The sequence below is a fragment of the Canis lupus genome, chromosome 30 (assembly GCF_011100685.1).
Source record: "Canis lupus familiaris isolate Mischka breed German Shepherd chromosome 30, alternate assembly UU_Cfam_GSD_1.0, whole genome shotgun sequence".
NCBI lineage: Eukaryota > Metazoa > Chordata > Mammalia > Carnivora > Canidae > Canis > Canis lupus.
Window position 1 is genome coordinate 16,261,144 of NC_049251.1, and position 26,090 is coordinate 16,287,233.

Below are 26,090 nucleotides of genomic sequence, written 5' to 3' on the forward strand. Positions count from 1 at the left end.
AGCTTTCTTGTCTAGTATCAGCAGAATTCAAATCCAGATACGTCTAACTCAGAATCTCTTTGTTCTTTACCACCATTTTTAAAACTATATGAAATACTCCATTAATTCATTAATTCACTGACTCATTCAATTAATGTGTATTTAAGGCTATGACTCACTCAGATTCCAAACAGGAAATAGATGATGCACTGAACAAGGATAACTGGAGAAAAAAATTTTTTCTAAAGGGACTCTTTGCAAAAGTGTTGGTGGGGGTGAAATAACCAAAGGCTTAGAAGCAAACAGAAGGTTTCTCTACCTAAGGTAGAAGGGAAGGATGATGGGAGGAAGTGGTTACTGGACCCTAAAGGACATATAGAGTTTCCAGCCTTTAAGAAAGAGTGACTTTAGGTTGAGAAACCTAGTCAACCTGAAGTGACTCCATAGGGAGGAAGTCTAGGGGAATAAATACCTTGATCTCAATGTTCTTTCTCCTTTTGATCTCTTTCCAGGGATCCCCAATGACAGAGCGTAACTATCAATCAAAATTCAAGGAAATTTAATAGTGTAAACCTGACAAATCAGCCTCCCAAGCAGAAAGAAGAGTGAAAGAAAGGTGACAGTAGATCTGCAGGGGCAAATGGAAGACATCCAGCAAAAATCTACTGTGCACCAAAATGGTGCTGACTCCTATGGGTTCCTTAAATAAATAAGACTCCTCTACTCAGAAACAAGACTTCCTCCTCTCTTGGGTGAAAGAAAAGCTATTACCAGGGAGGCATAGCCTAGCTGTTAACGTATATTAGACCCTCACAAGTAAAGTAAACCATTTCTGTGTCAATTATATTCCTTACACAATCCTTAGTGATAATTATATCCAAGGTAATATAGAAAGAATAGTTTATTAACTATTCATTTTGGGTAACTTTCATAAGGTCTAAGCATTCACCTGGAACCAGTTCCTCAAATTAAGAGTTCTTAAAATTCAGGGGTTCTGAGACTCTCATCTGTTCAAATCTAACACTGACCAAACCAACCATCCCTCTGCCTGTCACTATTCTAGTTTTCTATTAATATTCATGCCCAGACTAAAGTCAATGCAGACATTCTCTGCTTTACAAATATCTGCCTCATGAAGAACATCCAGGCATATCACAAAAGAGGATAGTTCCCCACTCTCGCCTACCAAGGTCCAAAGAGCAGTACATCAGACCAATGTGCAGTCTATGGAGCAGACAATGCACTCAGAATTGATGTTGGATGGAAGAAGCCAGGAAGTAAGGAAAGTAACATTTGTCAAGCATCCTCTTCCATATATATGCATTGTCTCCCTAAGCCTTTATAGTGACTCTCTAATGTACTCATTACCCCATGTTACAGCAGAAGAAACTAAAGCTTAGGAAGTTTAAGTAACTGAGGCTTAACATCCTACAGCTGGTAAACAAATCTGATCCCAGCTCTGTCCAACCCTAATTCTGTGAGTTTTCTGTTATTACTTCTTGGGGGCAGACCTGTTCAACTTATCACCCACTTCTTTCTAGGTAGGTGCATTTCCTCAGAGCAAAACTTATGAAGGAAAACTTGGCTTCTGAGTGGCTCACAGCATCTGTCCTAGCATAACATTCTGTAACTGAACCATAGTCCTGAATTAGTCATTCCAAACAAGTTCACAAAAATGCAAACAAAACTTTGGGCTCTAGTTCATTCCTAGGATAAAGCCCCCCGACTTCTCTGATGACAGGGAGCAAACCAGGACAGTCCTTCTCATTAAGATACCTTCCAGAAGTCTCTCTTTCATTAATGTGGGAAGATAAAAAGAGGGTAATGTATAAGCCTAGCTCTTTTCCTTAATGCAAGCAAGCTGGAAATAAAATATGTGATCACAGGTTTATTTCCCTAATGAATAAAAGCATCTGGTGAGAGAATTATGAAAGCAGATTTCTCCCCAGATAAAAGCCCATACACTGCCATACTTCTAGGGATTTCTGAAGTCCTTACAATGGCAATACCCCAAGCAGCAAGAGCCTTGCTAACACCCACAGCTGAGAGTGTTTAGGGAGAATTGGGAGGGCTTTTCTAGGTTTGGAACACTTCTGAGTCTTTAATAAACATTCGTTGTTGTTGAGGAAAGTCAGTTAAGAAAAACATTCCAATTTTGATTGCACATATAGTCAACAGACCCAAAAACACATCTTAATTTGGTGTCATAATAGACAGGATTTTTAAAAATCAAGGGCTGGCAATTGAAGCCATGAGTACAATTTGAGTGGCTTTATGTAATGGAGCTACTGTAAGCTTCTCAAGCAGGAGAATGCCACTTTGGGCCTGTAAAGTAGAGGCAGGAAAAATAGCTAGCAGGAACAGTAAGAGGCACCCTCCCCTCCTCCCAACCTCCTTCCCCGACCTCTGTCATGCACAGGGTTTCTAGGACCCACTGTCCTGCTGACAAACAGTAGAAGTTACAGAGTATAAACAGAAGATTGCAGGATCTCCAAGAAAGCTCTTTCAAAAGGATTGCCTGACCCCTGTAAACTACAAAATTAATAGCGGAGCAGGGTTAGGGGTGGGGCTTTCTTTCACATTCTTCCCCTACTTTAAAGGAAGGTTAGTTAATACATACAATGATGGGAATGATGGAGATGAAGTTAAAGAAAAAGAAATTAAACAGTATCTAGCTAGCATCCACTGAGCAATTAAAGCACAAGCAACCCTTAAGAATAAGTTCATGATGGCAGTGTTTCCTCACAGGGGCCAGGAGGGGCGAGTGCTCCCCCAAACTATTTCCAGAGCAGTGGTGCTGCCCTCTGCAGTCAACTCAGATCAGTACCTCAGTGGAGCAAAAGAACCATCGTCATCCAACCTAGAGAGGTACAAACTGCCCATGCACAACTCAGGACAAGGATGCCCCATAACCGACCCAGGGCAGTCAACTGTACCTGCAAAAATAACCATTCCAAAACACCAACTGGTGTTCCTCAGAATGCAGCCCCTTAGGATTATATTCTCATTGTTGAGGGAGTGCTTGCTGTCCTTCCAGGAGAGAACTCCCATGAATTTATCTAATTTGTTGTTAGGCGCCTCACAGACAACAATTCCTGTAAAATAAAAAATAAAAAATAAATGAAAATCGGTTTGTGACTCACCTCAAACTCTCTTTAGCAGTCCACCATACTGTGTTACCACCTTCCTTCTAATACACAGGATATTTTTCCTTCTCTTTTAGACAGAACAATGTTATGTATACAAGACTGTGTTAGGAAAAATAAGCTTGGGGGGCGGTACAAAGATGGAAATCTATCAAGTGTTTTAAACACAGCTTCCTGCACTTTCCAAATAAGAATAGAAACCTTGAAAGCCATGGATTTTTTTCCTTAAATAAAAATCACTCATCTCTACATCTAGTTTGTAATAATGATTTCTGAAAAGATAAAGCAGAGACTGTCCTAAAAGTTTTTCTTCCTCGGTCTCTCTTTTCTTACTATGAACTTTCATACATATTAAGATGGCATACTTCCAGTTTCACAACCAAAGTTAATCAGGTCTTTCTAGTCTCATAATCAGAATTTCGGAGGTCCTACTATGTCCCACCCCCCAAGAAACCTGGGCCACATTTGCTACATGTGCCCGAGAATGCATGTGATTCCTTTCAGCTGTTCTATGCTTCTTATCTTGATTGGATGCAGAGTTCTGGGGACTCTCAAAGCTACCATGTAATTTGTCCCAACCTGGCCAGAAGACATTTCTAGTTTTTTTTAATTACAGGCCCATTCCAGACTAAGGGTGTGCCCATTCCAAATCAATAAATCAATTCGTTCCATTATTTCAATAAGAAAATACACTCTCAGGGTGGGGGTTCTTTTGACAGAAAAAGAAACCAGAAATAATTTTGCAGAGACCTGTCACAAGATACAGCTATTAGATTAAATGCACTTGTATTACAAATGGTTGGGGTTAAATTTTTATAAGAAATGAGTACCAAGACTTGAAAGACAGAGGGAGAGAAAAAGGAAAAAAGGGAAGGAATAAAAAAGCAAGGTAGTGAGTAGATCCAAATGGGCTCAAACCCAAGTCAGGAGTGAGAATAGCACCTCTCAAGAACAATAAAAATACATGGATTTAATCAAAGCCAAAATGGTAGGTTGGAACATACAAAATGGCATTTGAAAAATTAAAAAGGAAGTCTTCAGCACTGACTGAAGAGAGACCAGCCTAGCCTAGAGACGCTCTGTCATTCTCTGTCACACCACTCACTGAGCACCTGAACTCAGGCTTCTCACATAGACGCCCTTCCTTCCTACCATGATATCTTTTCCTCATAAAACACTTAGAGGTGACATCAACCAATTTTCACATGGCCTGATCACTCCTGACCAACCAGATTACTAAGATTGGATCTTGCATGAAAAACACAAAAACAAAAGCCAGAAAGGAGTGAGGGACTCTCTCAGGACTGCTTTTTCCAAATTCCATTTTCATTTCCCCCATTATAACAAAAGTGCTGCATAAACAGCCCCCACTCTTGTATTCATTGGCAGCTTCCCAGACATCCACTACTAAATGAGAGTGCTGGCAGGAGAATGTGTGCAAGGCCAGATAACCTGTACAAAGTCATTTTTTTTAATATGAAGAGAAGATGTGACTAAATTCTGGTTGCTCTCATTATGACCTATCACTAAAATTAAAAAGTAAATTAAGACTGATTTCAGCTGGCCCAAGTTGTTTGGACAATTAAGTTGTGGAAAAGGGGATTTTTTTCTAAATTCTAAGAATTTAGTATTTTTTCTTATCTCTTTACCAATAATTTTCATTCCTAAATTTTAGAGAAACTTGATTGAGAATCACCACCAAAATCTACATAAAACATCAGGTTGATAGCAACCCTTAAGGCTTATTCCAGTTTCTGGATCCAATACTCAATTTCTCAAGTCTTCGAATTTGGCCACCAAAAAATAAATAAATAAATAAAACTGTGTTTTGGGCAAAAACAACATGATACACAGTCCCTGCCAAAAGGAACATAAAAAACAGGCTCATTCGGTCATTTTTATTGTCGCAAACAAAAACTGACATGGAGACAAATACAGCCTTGAACATGTTGGCTCACTCCTCCCTAGCCCCAAGGCTCATCCACTTCTGGCCTGACACCAAGGGTGTGGTTCTAGACAGGGACAGACAGTAGGGCCAAGGGGTTCTGCCTTAGTTCTTAGAGGCTAAACCCCAATTCAGCCTTTCTCAAAGAGTGTGGTCCCACTGATTTAAGTACTAAATACAGACCCTGGTCAAAACAAAATGAAGGGAACAAAGCCAAACTATATTTTTTGTCTTCAAAAGTGCTCAGCTTCCCCTTTCTTAGCCTTGTTAGCATCAAACACAAGCTTCCAAACTTTCTTCCCTTTCCCAAAAAAAGATGACTAGTTTCCTCTGAAGGGAGCACTGTATTCATTTCTGTATCCCCATAACCTACCATACCTACATAATAGGATCTTAATACATATTTGTTGGAGAGTTAGAAAAAAATTCATATGGTTTCAAAAGAGAGGTTGGGAAATGAGATGAGTACTAGAGTAGATCTAAGATGAATGAAAGAATTGGGTATGTGTCCCTGGTAATAATGATAAAGAGGATTGGGAGACCCAATAGCCTAGCCCCCATGGGGGGCTTAGTTTGGCCTAAAGAGATACAAATAGATCTGAGAACACCGGGGGAAAGTGGGAAGCTTAAAGCACATTAAAAGCAACCAAATATATACCCTAGCCATAAAGTATAGTACAGCAAAATTTTAGGACCCTTCTTCCTTTTGCTAATAGTATCAGAGAAAAGTTAGAGACAGTAAACAGTTTGAAAATTAATGAGAAAACAGTTTAAGAAAAATAGCATTTTCTCTTAGATAGTTGTTCACTGAAAATATGTTTAAAGCACAAAGTTATGTTTAATAGGCAACAAAACAACTGGGAAAAATCATGTCAATAATGAAATAGAAATATAATCAAATTAGCTAGTTTCATTTCTTCACCCCTCTGAAAAGAACAGGCATGAAAGCACACAGCAATTCACCCACTTCACAATCACACAGAAATATTCTAGGGCCAACCTAGACAAAATCCACAAGATGTCATTCTCAACCTTCCTCAGCACTTGAAACGGAGTCCTCAGGGTTGTCAGTTAATTGCCAGCCTAATAACCTTCTTGAACTAAAGTGTTTATCTCAAAGTAGAAATCTATAGTTTATCATGAAAATGAAACTCAGTACCCAATACTCCATGATTTTCCATAGAAGTTGGCTTTATTTTTTATGTCTATTATTATTCAAAATATCTCTTGACTATCTGCACTGCAACTCTTTAATAAGGTAAATTATGCACTGAATAAGACATCATCATTGCCATTCAAGAGTTTCTCCAGCCAAGAATTTCTAAGTTTATAGAAGACTGCCCACTATTATTGCTCTGATAATGTGATACTTTTTTTTTCTTAGAAAGAAGTGTATCACCTATTTTCTAAAGACTCTTCGTTCTTCAACCTTCAAACCTCAGCCACTCAGCATCACTATCATAATAGTTATATAAATAACCAGAAGTAAAGAGGGAAGTTATTGGTTGGGCTGTGCTTCTGTCCAGGTGAATGGGAAATTATCTAGTAAGTAAAAAAAAATCATAAGATACTAACCAAGCCTTTATTTTTTAATTAAAAAGAGATGCTTGTTTCTGTGTGTTTTAATTACACACATGCTATTCTTTAGAAAGAACCACAAAATACACAAAGATTCTTGAAATTTAGAGTCAACCTTTCCCTGGTTCAGAACTCAGTATTAACAATCATACAAAATATGTAAACTTGTCATAAGTTGCAAAAAAAACAGATCTCAGTCCAGTCAGTAACAATATGCAACAGATTCTTAAGCACATTTGGACAATTTACATCTAGGGCATAAAAATGTCCAGTTTACAAATGTATAATTGACAACTATCTCCAGTTACTTATTTATAAAAAGCTTTTCAATTCCTATAAGACTTTAACATAAAAAATCAAGGCCCACTCTATATTTATACTTGCTATAATATTAGATCAAATTATTTTTTCTTATAAAATTCAATATATATCAATTATTTTCTGATGTTTGAAATGTATGAAAATATTTATATGAGAAATTTTAAAATAAATTTACCTACCAAAATTCAACACTGTTTTGCATGTACTGTTCTCTGTGTTTGGCCAACTCTTCCATAAACTCTTGTCAGGGATCCTGACATTCAAGATCACTGAGAACGTTGCTGCTTTTTAAAAATGTGATGATGTCATCTGAGTTCTGGATCAATTCGATCTCTGGTAATTAATTTTGTACCTTTAGATTTAGAGTATTCTTAAAATTTATTTCTTATCCTTATCAGGAACTAAGCTGTCATGCTAATTCCCCTACCTCTCCAATGCTGAATTTCTGCTTATGGTTTACAGCCTCTTGTGGCCTTCCATAGAATAGGCTTTGCCAGCAGTCTTGAGTTCATATTCTGGCTCCTCCACTTATTAATCATGTAGAATTGGAAAAAGTACTCAACTTATTTGAGTCTCAGATTCCTTCCCCATAAATTGCAGGCAATAATAATCTCTTCCTCTCAGGGCTGTAAGGATTTAATAAGATAATGTAGCTACTTAGCACAGTACCTCATGGCAACATCATGGTTAAGGCCTGAGAACTTTAGGGCCCTTATCTAATTAAGGGCTTCTTTGGGAATGTGCACTTGCTCAAGTCTATCTTCTCTTGGGCTATAAGCTCTATGAAAGCAAGGCTCAAATCTGTCTTCTCTGCTGAGCTATAAGTTCTATGAAACCACTGTATCTGTAGGCTTAACAAATCTCTTGTCATTGTCTTCAATATACATTTACAGGTGACTGAGTGAATGAATGAAAGAAAAGAATGAATGAGAGTTTGTGCCATGCCTAAAGAGACCACTAGCAAGACACTGTCTGTGGGTTTGGGTCCAGAAGTAGGAAGGCAGGGAGACTTACAAGGGATATCCTAAGGCCCTAGCCATCTCAGTTTTGAGCCTTGGTGTCCCCAGTGTCCCTCAAGTCTTCAAATACTCAGAAGATGTGCACATATGATTCAAAGACAAAAACTGTAGCTTGGTGCGAGACAATATTTTGGCCAAGTCTCAGAAGACAAACCACATAGTAACTAGAAGTAAAAATAATATCATACCCAGATTTGCCCAGAAGTCACAAGCTAAAGGATATACTTAGCCCAGACAGAGCATGGGAAAGGGCGTTCCTCACATGTCTGTCTCATCTATTAGACTATGCCGCAGCTAGTCAGGGCATTTCCAAATGTACACAATGTTGATATCATGCTTTTAGTTTAAACTAAAGGATGCAAAATGTGGCTTTAATTCCCATGACTCAAGGAACTTTTTTCTATTCGCCAGAGGAAAACTTGAAATCTATTGATAGCCACTACGACAAAGGTAGACAGAAGACAAAAAAAAAAAAAAAAAGGAGGGGGGGCCGGGTAGAAAAAGAATGGAGAAGCAAAAGGATCACAAGAAACTAGATAATTCACATGGGGATATCTTATAATCCTACGTACTTTGTACTGCATCTTGTCCCTTGGAGATGCTTAATAAATAGACTTCATAAGCTAACTAATATGGAGACACTGATGGAAAGAGAAAAGATGCATTAGAGAAAAAGAGATAATGCATGTAGAGAGTTAACATAAGTAAGTTAACATAAAGACTTGAATAGGAAGAGGGAAACAGGTTAGTAAGAAAGAATGCCAAAGGGAGAAAAGGAAGGAGAGAAACAGTGGAATGGGTAGAGAAATGTGTGTATATAGTACATAGTATGTGACTATGTGTGTTAGAGAGTCAGGAAGACACTGAAATGAATGTGTCTAAACTAGGGCTTGAAAGCAAGAGCATTCATGGGAAGAATTTAGTGTTTATTAACTGTCCCAACCCTTTCAAGACTTTCCATACCACATCTTGCATCACCCTCCTGGGCTTTAAATTTGGCTCCTAACAGGGAAATCTAATTTGTATATTGTTTCTAATTTATTTCCCCTTAATCCCTCTATTTATTCCAAGATGCTTTCTTGGAAATGGGAAATCATATTTCAATAAACCTAAACCCCTAAAATACCATATTGCCTTAAACTTTAAGGTAGATTGAAATTCAAACCAAAATTTAAAAATAAAAGAGTAAATTAAGCAAAAATCTGGTTCTTAGCCCAGAAGTGTACCAGCCTTACGAATTTGGCATTATATGTTCTCTGAGAAATAGCTGCAGTTTAAGTATAAATGATTGAAAAAAGAGAGAGAAACTGGTGTTGCCTTTATTTAAGAAAATAAAGATTTGGTGCATTACCTATGTTCTGTGAAACAAATTCAAGCTACATCTAATAATAATTACTAAACTTTAAAAATAAATTGTATGAGGTATGTAAAAAGACTGTTTTTATATATAAGCAAATTCCTTACCTTTCAAGATACCCCATCTGTGAGAAAGGAACTGCTTTAAATGAGGAAATGTTTTCTTGCTTCAGCCTAAGCAGCAATACTTGAGTTAGCTTAAATTTTGGACTAGTGTTAAATTTTGTTTAAAAAGGGATTCTGAAATAAATACATAAAACCAGCACACCAGATGATACCTCTCTCAGTCACCTGCCCTCCAGGAAGAGACCCAGAACTCTTGCTTTATCTTGCAAGTTCCCACCAGGAAGCTTCTGTCTCACCCCATCCTTCCACCTATCATTCCCAATCCCTCTACCTTAGGCCCCTCCTTTGCTCTTTCCTATCTTTCTGGGGCCTGATGTTGACCCTGCCCCTTAATCTCTGGCATTTGCAACCATTTATTCACACACTGAACAAGTATTTATTGCCAACTAGATGGTAGGCATTGTTCTAGGAACTTGCTATAGATCAGTGAGCAAAACAAAGATCCCTGTGCAGTTTACATTGCAACAAGTAGAGATGGACAATATATAATAAACTTAGAAAACAAGTAAGCTATAAAGTATGCCAGATATGTGCCATGAGAAAAAGAAAAAGCTGAACAGGGGAGAAGGGATTGAGAGTAAGAACATCCATACCCTGAGAAGGTGGATTCTTGGCTACATTCCTGCAGTTGCATGTAAGAATCAACATAATCCAGCCCAGCTCTTGATATACTATCCTTCACTGACCTATTATCAGAGTTCTTGGAGAGTATCGTAGACAGGTATGCTTATTATTTCCCAGCCTCCCTTGAAATTAGGCCAGGCCCGTGTAGCTCGTGCTGGCCAGTAAAATGTGAATGGAAGAAGTAGTTAAAAGTAAGTGTGTCCCTTTCACCTAATGGTTGCTTTAGTGTGGCAACCTTAGAGGCCATTATTCGAGGCACCATGGCTCTAAGATGGAGAAAGCCACCTGACCTACATCAGAATGTGACATGAGTAAGAAATAAACTTCTAATGTTTACACCACTAAGATTTCAGGGTTGTCTGAACTGAATCACAGTATCACATATTGGCTATATGTGTCAATATCTGTAAAAGAACGTGAACTGGGTAATTATAACAATCATTTTCTGCTTTTTTTTTATGGACAATAAAACTAAAAAGCATGAATTTTTACTTCCTCATAGATTGATAGAGGAATAAAGGCATAATTCTTCCAGAAAGAAATGAGCAATGGGAAATTATATTTAGGTTGACCTTTTAGGACTCCATGAATATTCTATGAAATATTTTAAGCAAATATTTTGATTCATCAATACAATTTACTTTTCTTGGATTCATACAATTTAATTTCATTGAAAAAATTACTTAGTAGAAAATGTGTAATTTGTTTTACTCTAATCAAAATATTTCTTGGGCCATTCAAAGTTTCCTAGCTATTCCCTTGACTTAAATCCCAAACTGGAGGAATATCTTTTTCTATAAACATTTACTATAACAGCACTCATTTAAAAAGAGATTAAAATATTAACGGAATTCAGACAGAGTTTATAAGCAAATGCAAAGCACAGACAATATAGACTCTAAGCTGTGCATTGGGGAAATTTTATAATGTAAATTTGTCTGTGCTTTAACTCATGGTATCAGGCTGACCCTTGACCACATTTACTTCAGTGGACTCAGAAGAAAACATTTTGGATGACAGTCTCAAATCCAAAGATTCTTTAATAAATAAAACCAATCTATATGGAAATATTGATATTCAAGGCAGACATGTAAGTGTGTAAAGCAAAAGACAACTGAATAATGGGAGGAAGACCCCAAAGATTCTCCCCTAGCCTGTCATGGTGCCTACAGTCCTACCATTAATGGTTGTTTCCTTTGACTCTTGAAGGATTTTATTTCATTGCCACTTTAACAGAAAAGAACGAGATATAGCTGGAACAGAACAGGCAAAAGAGATGGTTCCCCATGCTGGGGAGAAGGGACTGGATTGAATGGTAAAGGTGGTATAATAAGGGAACTCTGGTCTAAAATAAAGAGCAACTGATTAATAAATCAGAATGTTCTTCCTGAAAACCTACTTTAAAACATTGTGCCAGGCATTATGCAAGATACAGAAATATATGAGGCTGGATTATTGTCTTGCTGAAGTTTGCAAGTCTAGTATTTGAAGGAATTGAGTCTAGTATTTGGTCTTTGTTATGGAGCCAGAGAATGAATGGATGGCTAGACCTAGAGCTAGAAATACAAATGTGGCCTGTGTTCATGCCCAGCAAATCTGCACAGGGCTCCAGAGAGGCCAATGTCAGGCAAGGGAATGGTATTGTGGGACTAGAGGAAATGAGATCTACAGAAGAAATACAGATGAAATGAACAATGAATTTATAAAGCCATTAATCCCTTGATAAACATTTTTATTCTTTAGCGTGAGAAGAAATTACAGGCTTTGATGCCTGAAGAATTTTATTCCACCAAATAAAAGGAAACATGATTTGGATTTCAGATAATTAGTTTGTTATATTACCTTTCAGTTTTGAGGTGTTTGTTTGTTCTAAACACTTACCGTCAAATTTTGCAAGTCTGTTAATGTCTGCTCCAAGTTCCGAGGTAACTGATAGTGCATGGCGGACTTTAAGGTTTGTTTCCCTGTGAAATTAATTGACACGACATGAATTTTTAAATGGAACAGCCCAAGAGCTTTTTACATAAAGTAATCAGGCGGGTGCAGGACATGCAAAATCCAACACAAAAGATTCAACAAACCCCCTTCTTATATCATTCACACTTCAGTAAAATGGACTCGGTAAAGTGGACAGGGATTGGCATGCTCCTAAAAGTTAGCATTCCACCCATGGCACATCTGTATAACAACACAGTGATCTGTTTTGTTATTTGAAAGAACAGAGGACATAATAAATATGGTTTCATTCGAACCTACTCAGACATCATGCATGAGTTACAAAACACATTAGGAATGGGAATGCAGTTGCCAAATAAAGGAGGCCAGTATCACTCTGGAGCCTACCACCTACATAGGAATTTTACTTGTACAAGATGGTCATGGCTAATTTCACTGTAGCTAAAATTTAAATGGGAAAAGGAATACAGCTCTTTCTGATGGAAAATCAAGTCAAAGATCCTGTAAGTCTGGGATCATACAACCAGACAGTAATTCGGCAGGTCACAGTGAGCTGGTCATCTTCTTCCAGGCAGAACCACTTGGACAGATGACCCTAGGGTATTCATGAAATGACCAGTTGTGACGTTTTCATGGCCATTATTCACATCTTGCATATAAGGGCTTGTCATCCCGGTTTTCTCACTGAGCTCAACCTAATTCTCTTCTATTGTAGCTTAACATCATCTGTCAGAGTTCTATCTCTTACATAAGTTTTTAGTAGTAAGTTCATTCAGTCAACAAATATTGATTGAATACATACCATAGTCACCCATGAGGTTCAGTGCTGCCCCACAAGGGTTACTGTTCTCTTGAGGGAAACAAGTGGTAGGTAAAAAGCAAATACCACCATTTGGAAGTACATGACAAACCATGAAATAACTGAATTTAGAGAACCAAGAAGCAGGTGCTTGAGAGGGCATTTAATCTAAACTTCCCGTAAATGAGTTTCACAATGATGTTAAGACAACATGAAATCAATTCAAGGAATACCCCTTGGTGGAATAGATTTCTGCAGAAAACACTAAGTTGGATATATAATTGAAGTTACTTTGCTTTAAAGTAATCTCATGGATCACTCATTGTCAAATCCATCAATTCATAGGATGCAGAAATGCCTTGGGATTGAGATACCCAAGAAGAACTTCAGAATTGAGGCAGAAATTGAGCTGGGCTTAATGGACCAGAGATAGTGGTGTTGAGGCTAAAGAACCAATGTGTCCATTCATTTAAACATACTCTTCAAATAACTGAAATAGTGATCCAGACTAGGCCAGACAGCCCTCATTTCTTAACCTAGCTCTACACATCATATCATTAAGCAAGGTTTATCATCATTGTAGGTTACTTCCTCAGGACTTTCTCCAATATCTCACTTCCATCTTCAGATATGAAACTAAAAGGAAAGAATAATTACATATAGACTTTATTGATTAAAAAAATTTGCACAGACTCTTAATTAATATCTTGTGCCCTACCATATTTTTCTTAATATGCCTCAGTATCTTGACTTCAAACTTCAAAATGATTTTCAGCATAAGAATCAATACAAAAGATCCAGTGTACCCTTTACTCAGTTCCCCCTAATGGTAACATTTGTAAAATTATATCACAATGTCACAATATCACAAATAACACTGACACAATCAAGATGGAGAACATTTCCATCACAAGGATTTCTTAGGTTACCCTCAGTAGACACACCCATTTCCCTGACTCCTCCAACCCATCTTTCACTCCTGGCAACCACTGATTAATGGTTTCTTTCTATAATTTTTCCATTTCAAGAATGTTATATAGGTGGAATCATACAGTATGTGACCTTCGGGGTTTGGCTTTTTTACTCAACATAATTCTCTGAAAAATCATCCAGATTGTTGTATATATCAATAGTTCTTTCTTTTTTTATTTGTTCAATAGTGTTCCACAATATGGATATACCACAGTTTGTTCAACCTGTGAAAGGACATATAAATTGTTTCTAATTTGTGGATGTTACACATTAAGCTGCAATAAACATCTGTATATAAGTTATTGCGTAAACACAAGTCCTCATTTCTGTGAGATAAATGTCCAGAAGTGAAACTGCTGGGCTGTCTGGTAGTTGCATGTTTCATTTTTTGAGAACCTGCCACACTATTTTCCAGAGTGATTATAGTAATTTATATTCCCATCAGCAACGTGTGAGTGATCCTGTTTGTCTACATCCTTGCCAGCATTTGGAGTTGTCACTATTTTTAATTTTAGCTATTCTGATAGGTATGTACTGACATCTCATGTGGCTTGAATTTTAATGTCCCCAACAGCTAATGATGTTGAAAATCTTTTTATGCGCTGATTTGTCATCTGTATGTAATCTCTGGTGAAATGTGCCTTTATATCATTTGCTAATTTTCTAATTGGATTTTGTTCTTAATATTGAGTTTTGACCATTTTTCTTTTTTTTAAGATTTTATTTATTTATTCATGAGACACACAGAGAGAGAGGCAGAGACACAGACAGAGAGAGAAGCAGGCTCCTCGCAGGGAGCCCATTGCAGAACTCGATTCCCAGACCCGGGATCATGCCCTGAGAGGAAGGCAGATGTTCAACAGCTGAGCCACCCAGGCATCCCTTTTGAGAATTTTTCATGCATTCAAGATAAGATCCTTTGTCAGGTAGATGGTTTGCAAGTATTTTCTCCTAGTCTGTTGCTTATTTTTTCATCTTCTTTAACAGGTTCTTTTGCACAACAATTTTTAATTTGAAGTATATTTTACCAAGTTATCTTCTTATGAATTATGCTTTTTGTGTCAAGTCTAAAAACTCTTTGACTAGCCCTAGATCTTAAATATTTTCTCTAAAAGTTTTATACTTTTATGTTCTACATTTGAATTCAATTTCCTTAATGGTTACAGGGCTATTCAAATTGTCTATTTTATATTGAGTGAGTTGTGGTAGTTTGTTTTTTGATGAAGTGGTCTATTTCATCTGGGTTGTTAAATTTATGTGTATAAAGTTGCTTATAGGATTTCCTTATCCTTCCCTTATCTTCAGGATATGTCATAATATCCCCTGGTTCATTCATGATATTGTTATTTTGTGTCTTTTTTTTCTTATTCAGTCTTCCTGAGGTTTATAAATTTATTGATGTTTTCAAAGAATCAGCTCTTTGTTTTGTTGATTGTTCTCTCCTTATTTTTCTGTTTTCAAGTTCATTGATTTCTGCTCTTGTCTTTATCTCCTTTCTTCTGCTTGCTTTGGGTTTATGCTATAATTTTCTAGGTTCTTAAGATGAGATTTTGGATTATTGACTTGAGACTCTTTTCCAAGTATATGCAACTAGTGCCATAAACTTCCCTCCAAGCACTATTTTAGGTTTTGCCCAAACCAAGGGTAGGGTCACATAGGCCAAACTCTATTTGAGTAGGCCAGTAGGACAATGATTTGGGAGGCAGTGGCTAAAACTAGGGGCTTTTTTTGTCAGACTACCAGGTATGAATACTGGCTTCACTTTTGAGAAGTTTAAGGTAAATTACTTAATATCGCTAAGCCTTGTCATCCGTACAATGGGGCTTATATACTACCTATATCAGGATTAAATGATAAAATCCATCTAAGAAATGTAATAGCAAGCATGCAATAAATGTTTTTGTGCCAGACAAATTGAATCCACTGGAGCAGAACTGCTATATTTTCTATAATTAAATCTCCCTGTAAACATTAATGTCAAAATTCCATTTCTTTCTCCTTTCTCCAACTTCATTTCACTCAGTTCCAAAGAATTGCCTTCTAATGTAACATCAGTGCTTCTTTCCTCAGAAACATCAATGCTTTTCTCATTTTCCTTAGAGAATCACATGAAATTTTAAAAAGAAAAAACTAAAACAAAGCCCTTCTAAGGAACCTCAGTGAAGAGTCCTATACAATAAGTCACATAGACATGTTTAATTCACTGTTTTGGAGGGAAAATAAACTCAGGATAAAAGACAGAACTTTCAAAGAACCCACAAAGTACTTAATAAATGGAATTTTCAAGTTAGACTCTTATTTGTTCCAAGAAAATTAAACGAAGAATAAAGTTTAGGTTGAATCCTGTTCTTAAAACTATTACTGCTAAATTAAAAACCAATCTAATTAATTATTCTAAAGTTAATAACTTACCCATCAAGCTCAGCAGTTTCAATATAACAGAGGCTATGTGGCTCACTACTTGATAGGAGAAGGAGATCAGCCTATTTTTAAAAAATCATAAAGAATATATGAAAAGGGAAGACTGGTTGAAAGCCTTCTATGTTGTATCACTCCTACTTATTAATGAACCAGGAAAGCCTTAGGGGGAAAAATAAAAGTGAGAGAGGTAAAATCCTGTTCCACCTCTCTGCTACAAATATGCCCCAAATCAAACCTTCTCTCTACTTCCCTGTTCCTGTTGGGTCCAGCCCTTGAACATTAGAATATAAGCAAGGCCAGGGGATATCATATAAATTAATAGCCACTTCATTTATTTTTTTCTGCAAGAAATATATAAAATTCTACTTTCTTGTCTTGATAATTACTAATGGAAAATATAAAATTTTCCTCAGTAAGTGAGATAATTGGAAATGTTCCTATGTATATAATTTAATTACCTATCATTATCATTTAAGAGTAGGGGCAGGCAAAGCCAATGGGGAAAAGATAGAAGTAAAGGAGGAAAAATTTGAAAACCAAAGAAAAAAATAAGACTGGCAAGGAAAATTTTAAAAGAGAAAAAAAGAAAAAAATTAAAAATGTAAGAGAAAAATGGTGGAGTATAATGAAGGGAAAAGAGAAAATAAAACAGGGTAAGCAAGAGGTAAGAAAATAGAAAATGTTCTAAAAGACAGCAAAAAACATTAGTGGATGTTTCACATAAACAAGTAGTGAATCTTTCACAGAGATAAACAAGTAGTCAGTCTTTCACAGAGATGAAATTCTTCATTTGAGCTTCAGAAATGACTTATCACAATTCAGTTTTAGAATATGGCTGCTTCCTATATTGGGGAACTGTTTATTTAAAATTAAAAATTTCATTTTAAAATAAGGGTTTTTACGAAATTCTGAAAGATTTAAGGTCTAAAATTATTAACTAAAATTTTAGCAATTTATTTTGATACAATAACCTATTGTATAGCTCTATTTGAATGTGTCATTCCAAACTATGAAATTTTCTTACCTTTGTTTCTTAAATTATTAGAGCTGTCCTATTCTCAAGTCCTAGAGATTAAATTTAGAATCAATCCACTCATTCCATTGTCTCAAGCTTTTAAATGTACAACTCAAATATAGGTGAGGGGTGTGTATGTGTGTGCACATATGTGTGTCCAGTTTTGACTGAATTGCGATAAAACAGAATTCAAAACAACTCAGTGACAAGACCCTAAATGAATAAATGGGTTTATAAATCAAGACTCTTCCACAACTCTAACAAGAGTTACAGAATCCTGAGGCAGCAAAATTATTTTCTGACTAGTCACAATGTGACTGTGGCAAACCCACTATAGAAAGAACCTGTAGAGTTGTATGCAATTCTTGAGCCAAAATACTACCTACTTTTATTTATTTATTTATTTATTTATTTATTTATTTATTTATTTATTTATTTAAAAGATTTTATTCATCTATTCATGAGAGACACAGAGAAAGAGAGAGGCAGAGACACAGGCAGAGGGAGAAGCAGGCTCCATGCGTGGAGCCCGACGCGGGACTCAATCTCGGAACTCCAGGATCACGCCCTAGGCCGAAGGCAGGTACTAAACCACTGAGCCACCCAGAGATCCCCCTTTGATTTTAAAGAGAAAAAAATGTTTTCAAAACTTCACCTTGGCCTTACTTCTCACATTTAAATTTCAGTTACTATGACAGCAGTACAGCTTCATGTTCTATGAGCCTATGACTCCTCTGAACTCAATAGGATCATTTTAAACAAAATCCAAAATTCTCTAATTCTTATCATCTCTGATTGAAAATAGTTACGAAGTACAGAAAAGGATCCCAATTTATACCTAGAGTTGCTTTTCTTCTAAACTCTACACAGTAATGATTTGATGTTACTATTTACTATTGAGCTTAGCTGCTTAACACTTTTGGTAGACGAAGGAAGGATTTGTTGTCTGCTGTTCGCTCAGAACATGTGACTGAGGCACCACCACCACTTGGTGACTAGACTCTCTCCTTAGTAGTAATTTAACTTACTAGAGACGGCTACTGAGAACTGGAAAACCCCCAAGTTCTGAGCTAACTCCTCCTGCCTTGTCTACCCCCTGGGAACCTGAGACTTCTACCTTCCTAACCTCAACCTTCCCCACCTCTTCCTGTCCCCTCTGTTGTCATCTTTTTCATTGATGTCCTCCAAACCTTGCTCCTGTTTCTCTACTTCTTGATCTCTGTCCTGCACTCTCCTCATTCATCCCCATTCTCCCTGCCCCACTGCTGAGCTTTGACATTCTTTGCTAACACCTCCCCTTCACAGTTTTTAATTCATTACAGTTGAGAAGGAAGTGTAAAAGGGCAGGACCAATAGGGGCATCCAGAGAAATAAGGGGTCACCCACACATCATCATGCAGTGCTCCTATTTCCAGGTCCACTCAGTAAGAATTCTAAAAAGAAAATTATGAGAGAGATGAAGTAGGGAAAGAGAGCCATGTTAGTCCCTGATCATCATCCTTTTGTCAGAGATTCTGTGGCTGGAGTGCAGCAACATATGGGTGGTCTTACAGCCCCACCAGCCCCATGACTCTGGGAGCCCCAGATCAGGCCTCCTCAAGCTGACACTTTCAGTATGTCTCAGGGTACCCAATCCCTAGTCGACCCAGAAACCTATGTTTGAGTTGTAGGGGTTTATAATACTGGTATTTAGTGAGGGCTTACAATGTGCATGGCACTATCCTAAGAGCTTTAGGTGCAATATTTTATTTAACTACCACAGAAGTCCTATAGTGTATGTTCTATTGTTATCTCCACTTTACAGACGAGCAAAGTGAGGCCCAGAGAGGTTCAGTAACTTGTTTGAGGCCACATAGTAAGTGATATATCAGGATATGAATCCAGGCAATCTAAGGCATATACAGCTGGAATATAAAAATGAATTCGTTCAAGGATTTCACAGTTTAGTAAAGGCAGAATATGATAAGAGTCCTAAAAGTCTTATTTCCAAAGTGCTATGGGAGAAGTACAAATGAGGAATAGTACCTCAGAGTGGTAGCTGGACAAAGAGCTTCATGGAAGACTCTGGATGGTATGAAGCGCAGGTCCCCTTAGGCAGAGACATGAGCAAGAGTTAAGAACAGGGAAAAGAAAGCACCATTACTGGAACTCACAAATGGGCTGGGAAACCAGTCATTAATTCCAACCAGAACCATTTTCTTCAGACATCCTTTGTACTTTCTTCTGTCAATTATTCTCAGTGCCCTGCCAGGAAAAGTTCAACTATGTCCCCCAAAAATGAAGCAGTGTTCTCCAACACAATGCCCTTTCCTCCACATCCACAGACAGCAATTGCTTCATAAAAACCTAAAACAAATATTTCAATCAGATGAAGCTTAAAAAGAATCGATTGAACATCTTTAAGGCTTCACAACCAACACTAACTTCGTAGGTTTATTAGGCATAATTAATGTTCACATTATTTTTGCAAATAAAGCAAAATCTCAGGTGATGATAATAGCTAAAAACTGTACAATTCTTTTTTTTGTCTTTCAAAAGCTTTATTTTTTTAAGTGTCCAGGACTTTATTATTTATTTATTTTTTTATTAGAGTTCAATTTGCTAACATAGAGCATATCACCCAGTGCTCATCCCACCAAGTGCCCCCTTCAGTGCCCGTCACCCAATCACCCCATCCCCCCAACACCTCCCTTTCCACTACCCCTTGTTCGTTTCCCAGAGTTAGGAGTCTCTCATGTTCTGTGACCCTCACTGATACTTTCCACTCATTTTCTCTCCTTTCCCCTTTATTCCATTTCACTATTTTTTATATTCCCAGAATGAATGAGACCATATAATGTTTGTCCTTCTTGATTGACTTGCTTCACTCAGCATAATACCCTCCAGTTCCACACAAGTTGAAGCAAATGGTGGGTATTTGTCATTTCTAACGGCTGAGTAATGTTTCATTCCATACATAGACCACACCTTCTTTATCCATTCATCTTTCGATGGACTCCGAGGCTGCTTCCACAGTTTGGCTATTGTGGACATTGCTGCTATAAACATCGGGGTGCAGGTGTCCCGGCCTTTCACTGCATCTGTATCTTTGGTGTAAATCCCCAGCAGTGCAATTGCTGGGTCGTAGAGAAGTTCTATTTTTAACTCTTTCAAGAACCTCCACACAGTTTTCCAGAGTGGCTGCACCAGTTCACATTCCCACCAACAGTGCGAGAGGACTCCCCTTTCTCCACATCCTCTCCAACATTTGTTGTTTCCTGTCTTGTTAATGTGCCCCATTCTCACCGGTGTGAGGTGGTATCTCATTGAGGTTTTGATTTGTATTTCCCTGATGGCAAGTGATGTGGAGCATTTTCTCATGTGCATGTTGGCCATGTCTATGTCTTCCTCTGTGAGATTTCTGTTCATGTCTTTTGCCCATTTCATGATTGGATTGTTTGTTTCTTTGGTGTTGAGTTTAATAAGTTCTTTATAGATCTTGGAAACTAGCCCTTTATCTGATACGTCATTTGCAAATATCTTCTCCCATTCTGTAGGTTGTCTTTTAGTTTTGTTGACTGTATCCTTTGCTGTGCAGAAGCTTCTTATCTTGATGAAGTCCCAATAGTTCATTTTTGCTTTTGTTTCCCTTGCTTTCATGGATATATCTTGCAAGAAGTTGCTGTGGCCAAGTTCAAAAAGGGTGTTGCCTGTGTTCTCCTCTAGGATTTTGATGGATTCTTGTCTCACATTTAGATCTTTCATCCATTTTGAGTTTATCTTCGTGTATGCTGCAAGAGAGTGGTCCAGTTTCATTCTTCTGCATGTGGATGTCCAATTTTCTCAGAACCATTTATTGAAGAAACGGTCCTTTTTCCAGTGGATCGTCTTTCCTCCTTTGTCGAATATTAGTTGGCCGTAAAGTTGAGGGCCCATTTCTGGGTTCTCTATTCTGTTCCATTGATCTATGTATCTGTTTCTGTGCCAGTACCACACTGTCTTGATGATCACAGCTTTGTAGTACAACCCGAAATCTGGCATTGTGATGCCCCCAGCTATGGTTTTCTTTTTTAATATTCCCCTGGATATTTGGGGTCTTTTCTGATTCCACACAAATCTTAAGATGATTTGTTCCAAATCTCTGAAGAAAGTCCATGGTATTTTCACAGGGATTGCATTAAATGTGTAAACTGTCCTGGGTAACATTGACATTTTCACAATATTAATTCTGCCAATCCATGCGCATGGAATATTTTTCCATCTCTTTGGTCTTTTGCAATTTCTTTCAGAAGTGTTCTGTAGTTTTTAGGGTATAGATCCTTTACCTCTTTGGTTAGGTTTATTCCTAGGTATCTTATGCTTTTGGGAGCAATTGTAAATGGGATTGACACCTTAATTTCTCTTTCTTCAGTCTCATTGTTAGTGTATAGAAATGCCACTGACTTCTGGGTATTGATTTTGTATCCTGCCACACTGTCGAATTGCTGTATGAGTTCCAGCAACCCTGGGGTGGAGTCTTTTGGATCTTCTAGGTACAGTATCATGTCATCTGCAAAGAGGGAGAGTTTGACTTCTTCTTTGCCAATTTGAATGCCTTTTATTTCTTTTTGTTGCCTGATTGCTGAGGCTAGGACTTCTAGTACTATGCAAAATAGCAGTGGTGAGAGTGGACATCCCTGTCTTGTTCCTGATCTTAGGGGAAAGGCTCCGAGTGCTTCCTCATTGAGAGTGATATTTGCTGTGGGCTTTTCGTAGATGGCTTTTAAGATGCTGAGGAATGTTCCCTCTATCCCTACACTCTGAAGAATTTTGATCAGGAATGGATGCTGTACTTTGTCAAATGCTTTCTCTGCATCTACGAGAGGATCATATGATTCTTGTGTTTTCTCTTGTTGATATGATCCATCACATTGGTTGCTTTATGAGTGTTGAACCAGTCTTGCATCCCGGGGATGAATACCACTTGGTCATGCTGAATAATCTTCTTAATGTACTGTTGGATCCTATTGGCTAGTGTCTTGTTGAGAATTTTTGCATCTGTGTTCATCAGGGGTATCGGTCTGTAATTCTCCTTTTTGGTGGGGTCTTTGTCTGGTTTTGGAATTAAGGTGATGCTGGCCTCATAGAATGAGTTTGGAAGTACTCCATCCCTTTCTATCTTTCTGAACAGCTTTAGTAGAATAGGTGTTGTTTCTTCTTTAAACGTTTGATAGAATTCCCCTGGGAAGCCATCTGGCCCTGGACTTTTGTGTCTTGGGAAGTTTTTGATGACTGCTTCAATGTCCTCCCTGGTAATCAGCCTGTTCAGGTTTTCTTTTCTTCCTGTTCCAGTTTTGGTAGTTTGTGGCTTTCTAGAAATGCATCCATTTCTTCTAGATTGCCTAATTTATTGGCATATAGCTGCTCATAATATGTTTTTAAAATCATTTGTATTTCCTTGGTATTGGTGGTGATTTCTCCTTTTTCATTCGTGATTTTATTAGAGTCTTTTTTGTTTTTAATAAGGCTGGCTAATGATTTATCTATCTTATTAATTCTTTCAAAGAACCAACTCCTAGTTTTGTTGATCTGTTCCACAGTTCTTCTGGTTTCTATTTCATTGAGTTCTGCTTGAATCTTTATTAAGGTCTCTTAGACTGTCTTCTTCCTATGGGTGTAGGTTTTATTTGTTGTCTTTCTCCAGTTCCTTTAGGTGCAAGGTTAGCTTGTATATTTGAGTTTTTTCCAGTTTTTTGAGGGATGCTTGTATTGTGATGTATTTCCCTCTCAGGACTGCTTTTGCTGTATCCCAAAGATTTTGAATGGTTGTATCTTCATTCTCATTAGTTTCCATGAATCTTTTAAATTCTTCTCTAATTTCCTGGTTGACCCTTTCATCTTTTAGCAGGATGGTCTTTAAGCTCCACCTGTTTGAATTTCTTCCAAATTTCTTCTTGTGATTGAGTTCTAGTTTCAAAGCATTGTGGTCTGAAAATATGCAGAGGACAATCCCAATCTTTTGGTATCGGTTAAGACCTGATTTGTGACCCAGTCAGTATGTGGTCTCTTCTGGAGAAAGTTCCATGTGCACTTGAGAAGAATGTGTATTCAGTTGCGTTTGGTTGTAAAGTTCTGTAAACATCTGTGAAATCCATCTGGTCCCGTGTATCATTTAAAGCTCTTGTTTCTTTGGAGACGTTGTGCTTAGAAGATCTGTCATTTACAGAAAGTGCTGCATTGAGGTCTCCCCGTATTAGTGTATTATTACCTAAGTATGTCTTAACTTTGGTTATTAATTGATTGATATACTTGGCAGCTCCCACATTAGGGGCATCAATATTCATGATTGTTAGGTCCTCTTGTTAGGTCGATCCTTTAAGTATGATATAGTGTCCCTCTTCATCTCTCACTACAGTCTTTGGGATAAACTTTAATGTATCTGATATGAGGATGGCTACCCCTGCTTTCTTTTGAGGACCACTTGAATGGTAAATGGTTCTCCAACTTTTTATTTTCAGGCTGTAGGTGTCCTTGGGTCTCAAATGAGTCTCTTGTAGACAGCAAATAGATGGGTCCTGCTTTTTTATCCAGTCTGAAACCCTGCGCCTTTTGATGGGATCATTAAGCCCATTCACGTTCAGAGTTACTATTGAAAGATATGGACTTAGTGTCATCATAATACCTATTCAGTCCCTGTTTTTGTGGATTGTTTCTTTGGACTTCCTCTTTCTTTTACGGAGTCCCCCTTAATATTTCTTGCAGAGCTCGTTTGGTGTCACATATTCTTTCAGTTTCTGCCTATCTTGGAAACTCTTTATCTCTCCTTCTATTCTGAATAAGAACCTTGCTGGATAGAATATTCTTGGCTGCATGTTCTTCTCATTTAGGACCCTGAATATATCCTGCCAGCCTTTTCTGGCCTGCCAGGTCTCTGTGGCGAGGTCTGCTGTTAATCTAATATTTCTCCCCATATACGTTAGGGATCTCTTGTCTCTTGCTGCTTTAAGGATTTTCTCTTTATCTTTAGAATTTGCACGTTTCACTATTAAATGTTGGGGTGTTGAATGGTTTTCATTGATTTTAGGGGAGGATCTCTCTGTCTCCTGGATCTGAATGCCTGTTTCCCTCCCCAAGTTAGGGAAGTTCTCAGCTATGAGTTGTTCAAATACACTTTCTGGTCCTCTGTCCCTTTTGGTGCCCTCGGGAACCCCAATCAAACGTAGATTTTTCCTTCTGAGGCTGTCATTTAACCGTTAACCTTTCCTCATGATCTTTTCATGGTTTTTCTCTTTTTTCCTCAGCTTCCTTCCTTGCCAGCTTCCTTCCTTCCATCCAACTTATCTTCTATGTCACTCACTCGTTCTTCTACCTCATTAACCCTCATCGCTGGGGCCTCCAGTTTGGATTGCATCTCATTTAATTGACTTTTAATCTTGGCCTGATTAGATCTAAATTCTGTAGTCATGAAGTATCTTGAATCTTTTATGCTTTTTTCCAGAGTCACCAGTAGCTTTATAATTGTGCTTCTAAATCGGCTTTCTGACATTGAATTGTAACTCAAATTTTGTAACTCTGTGGGAGAGAGTACTATTTCTGATTCTTCCTTTTGTGGTGAGTTCTTCTTTCAAGTCAGTTTGCTCAGTGCAGAGTGGCTAAAAACGAGTTGTGTTGGAAAAAGGAAGGGAAAAAAAGAGGAAAAAAAAGGAAAAAAACAAAGAAACAAAAATAAACAAAAAAATCCAAGGCAGGGTATCCTCTGGTTCTATATACTGTAAGTCCCTTAACTTCCCCAGTGCTTTCCAGCGCTGCTGTTTGTCCTGTGAGGCCTCCGTCCCTGGTGGCCCCGCCCCTCCCTGGCACAGGGTGACACCAGGAGGAATAACCCAGTGGCGGCGGCCCGTGCTCCTGCCCTGGAGTCAGCTCCCGCAGTAACTACCGCAGCTCCTAGTCTGCAGGGGCCTGGATGCTCTGGGGGCGGAGGCGCTGATCTGCACAGCTCTGGGCGCCCGGGGGCATGAGCGTTCTTCCTTGCTGTCCTGTGCCCTCCCGGCCTCCACCTGTCCCGGGGGGAGCGCAGGATCCTGAGCTGTGTCCCGGCGCCCTGGCCTCCTGGGCTCGCTGCTGGATTCGCGCTCCCAGTCCACGCAGCCCCCTCCACAGGGAGCCTCTGCCCGAGCCACCTGAGCTGCTCCCGGGGCCAGCCGGCCGTGCTGCAGCCCTTTAGGGAGCTCGGCCTGCGGGGTGTGGCCCGCTCTCCTCCATGCCCCCGTACCTCCTCTGTTAGTGCCCCTGGGAGCCTGAGGGCATCCCCGCCCTCCTGGGGTCCTGCTCCAACTCCCTGCCAGCGCCTTTCCGTCTGGGAAGATTGGTGCAGCTCCTGCTTCTCCCGCTGGGGGCTTTCCTGTCCCTGGGGGCTCTGGCCCGGGGCCTTAACCTGGCTCCTCGTGGGGCCCTTCCCCCGTGGATGCTTTTTTTTTTTCCCCATCTTTCTACCTTGATAGAAGCTCGAACTCCTCTCTGTAGCATTACAGCTACTCTCTCTTTAAATCTCAGGCTGAATTCATAGGTTTTCAGGATGATTTGAAGGTTATCTAGGTAAGTTGGTGGGGACAGGTGACTTGGGGACCCTACTCCTCCACCACCTTGCCCACTCCTAAGCTATACAATTCTTTAAGAGTTTACAAAACACCCTTGGCACAATTGTGCCACTTTATTCTTTCAACAACCCTGTGAAATAATATTATTCCCATATGTGAATAAGAAACCTGGGAAGGTTATTTCTGGCTCACAAGCAGTGGATTGACTCATATACAGTCCATAGCCTTACAAAGTCATGGTGAGAGCTTCATCACTTCCAAAATGCCCTACAAGATTT

The 26,090-nt window shown here is 38.5% G+C and overlaps 1 protein-coding gene across 5 annotated transcripts in view; it reads right to left on the minus strand.

The window, feature by feature from the left end:
* The window catches only part of ATP8B4 (ATPase phospholipid transporting 8B4 (putative)), a 237,960-nt gene that overhangs the window by 86,296 nt on the left and 125,574 nt on the right, over nucleotides 1-26,090 (minus strand). For 4 of the 5 annotated variants that reach the window (XM_038580388.1, XM_038580389.1, XM_038580390.1 and 1 more), the window contains 3 exons: nucleotides 16,234-16,304; nucleotides 11,976-12,058; nucleotides 2,916-3,074 (listed from right to left, as the gene is read on the minus strand). In XM_038580388.1, coding sequence (XP_038436316.1) covers nucleotides 2,916-3,074; nucleotides 11,976-12,058; nucleotides 16,234-16,304 — 313 coding nt within the window. Of the gene's footprint in view, nucleotides 1-2,915; nucleotides 3,075-11,975; nucleotides 12,059-12,852; nucleotides 13,431-16,233; nucleotides 16,305-26,090 lie in introns of those variants that run through there. The other variant, XM_038580392.1, reaches the window with a different exon arrangement.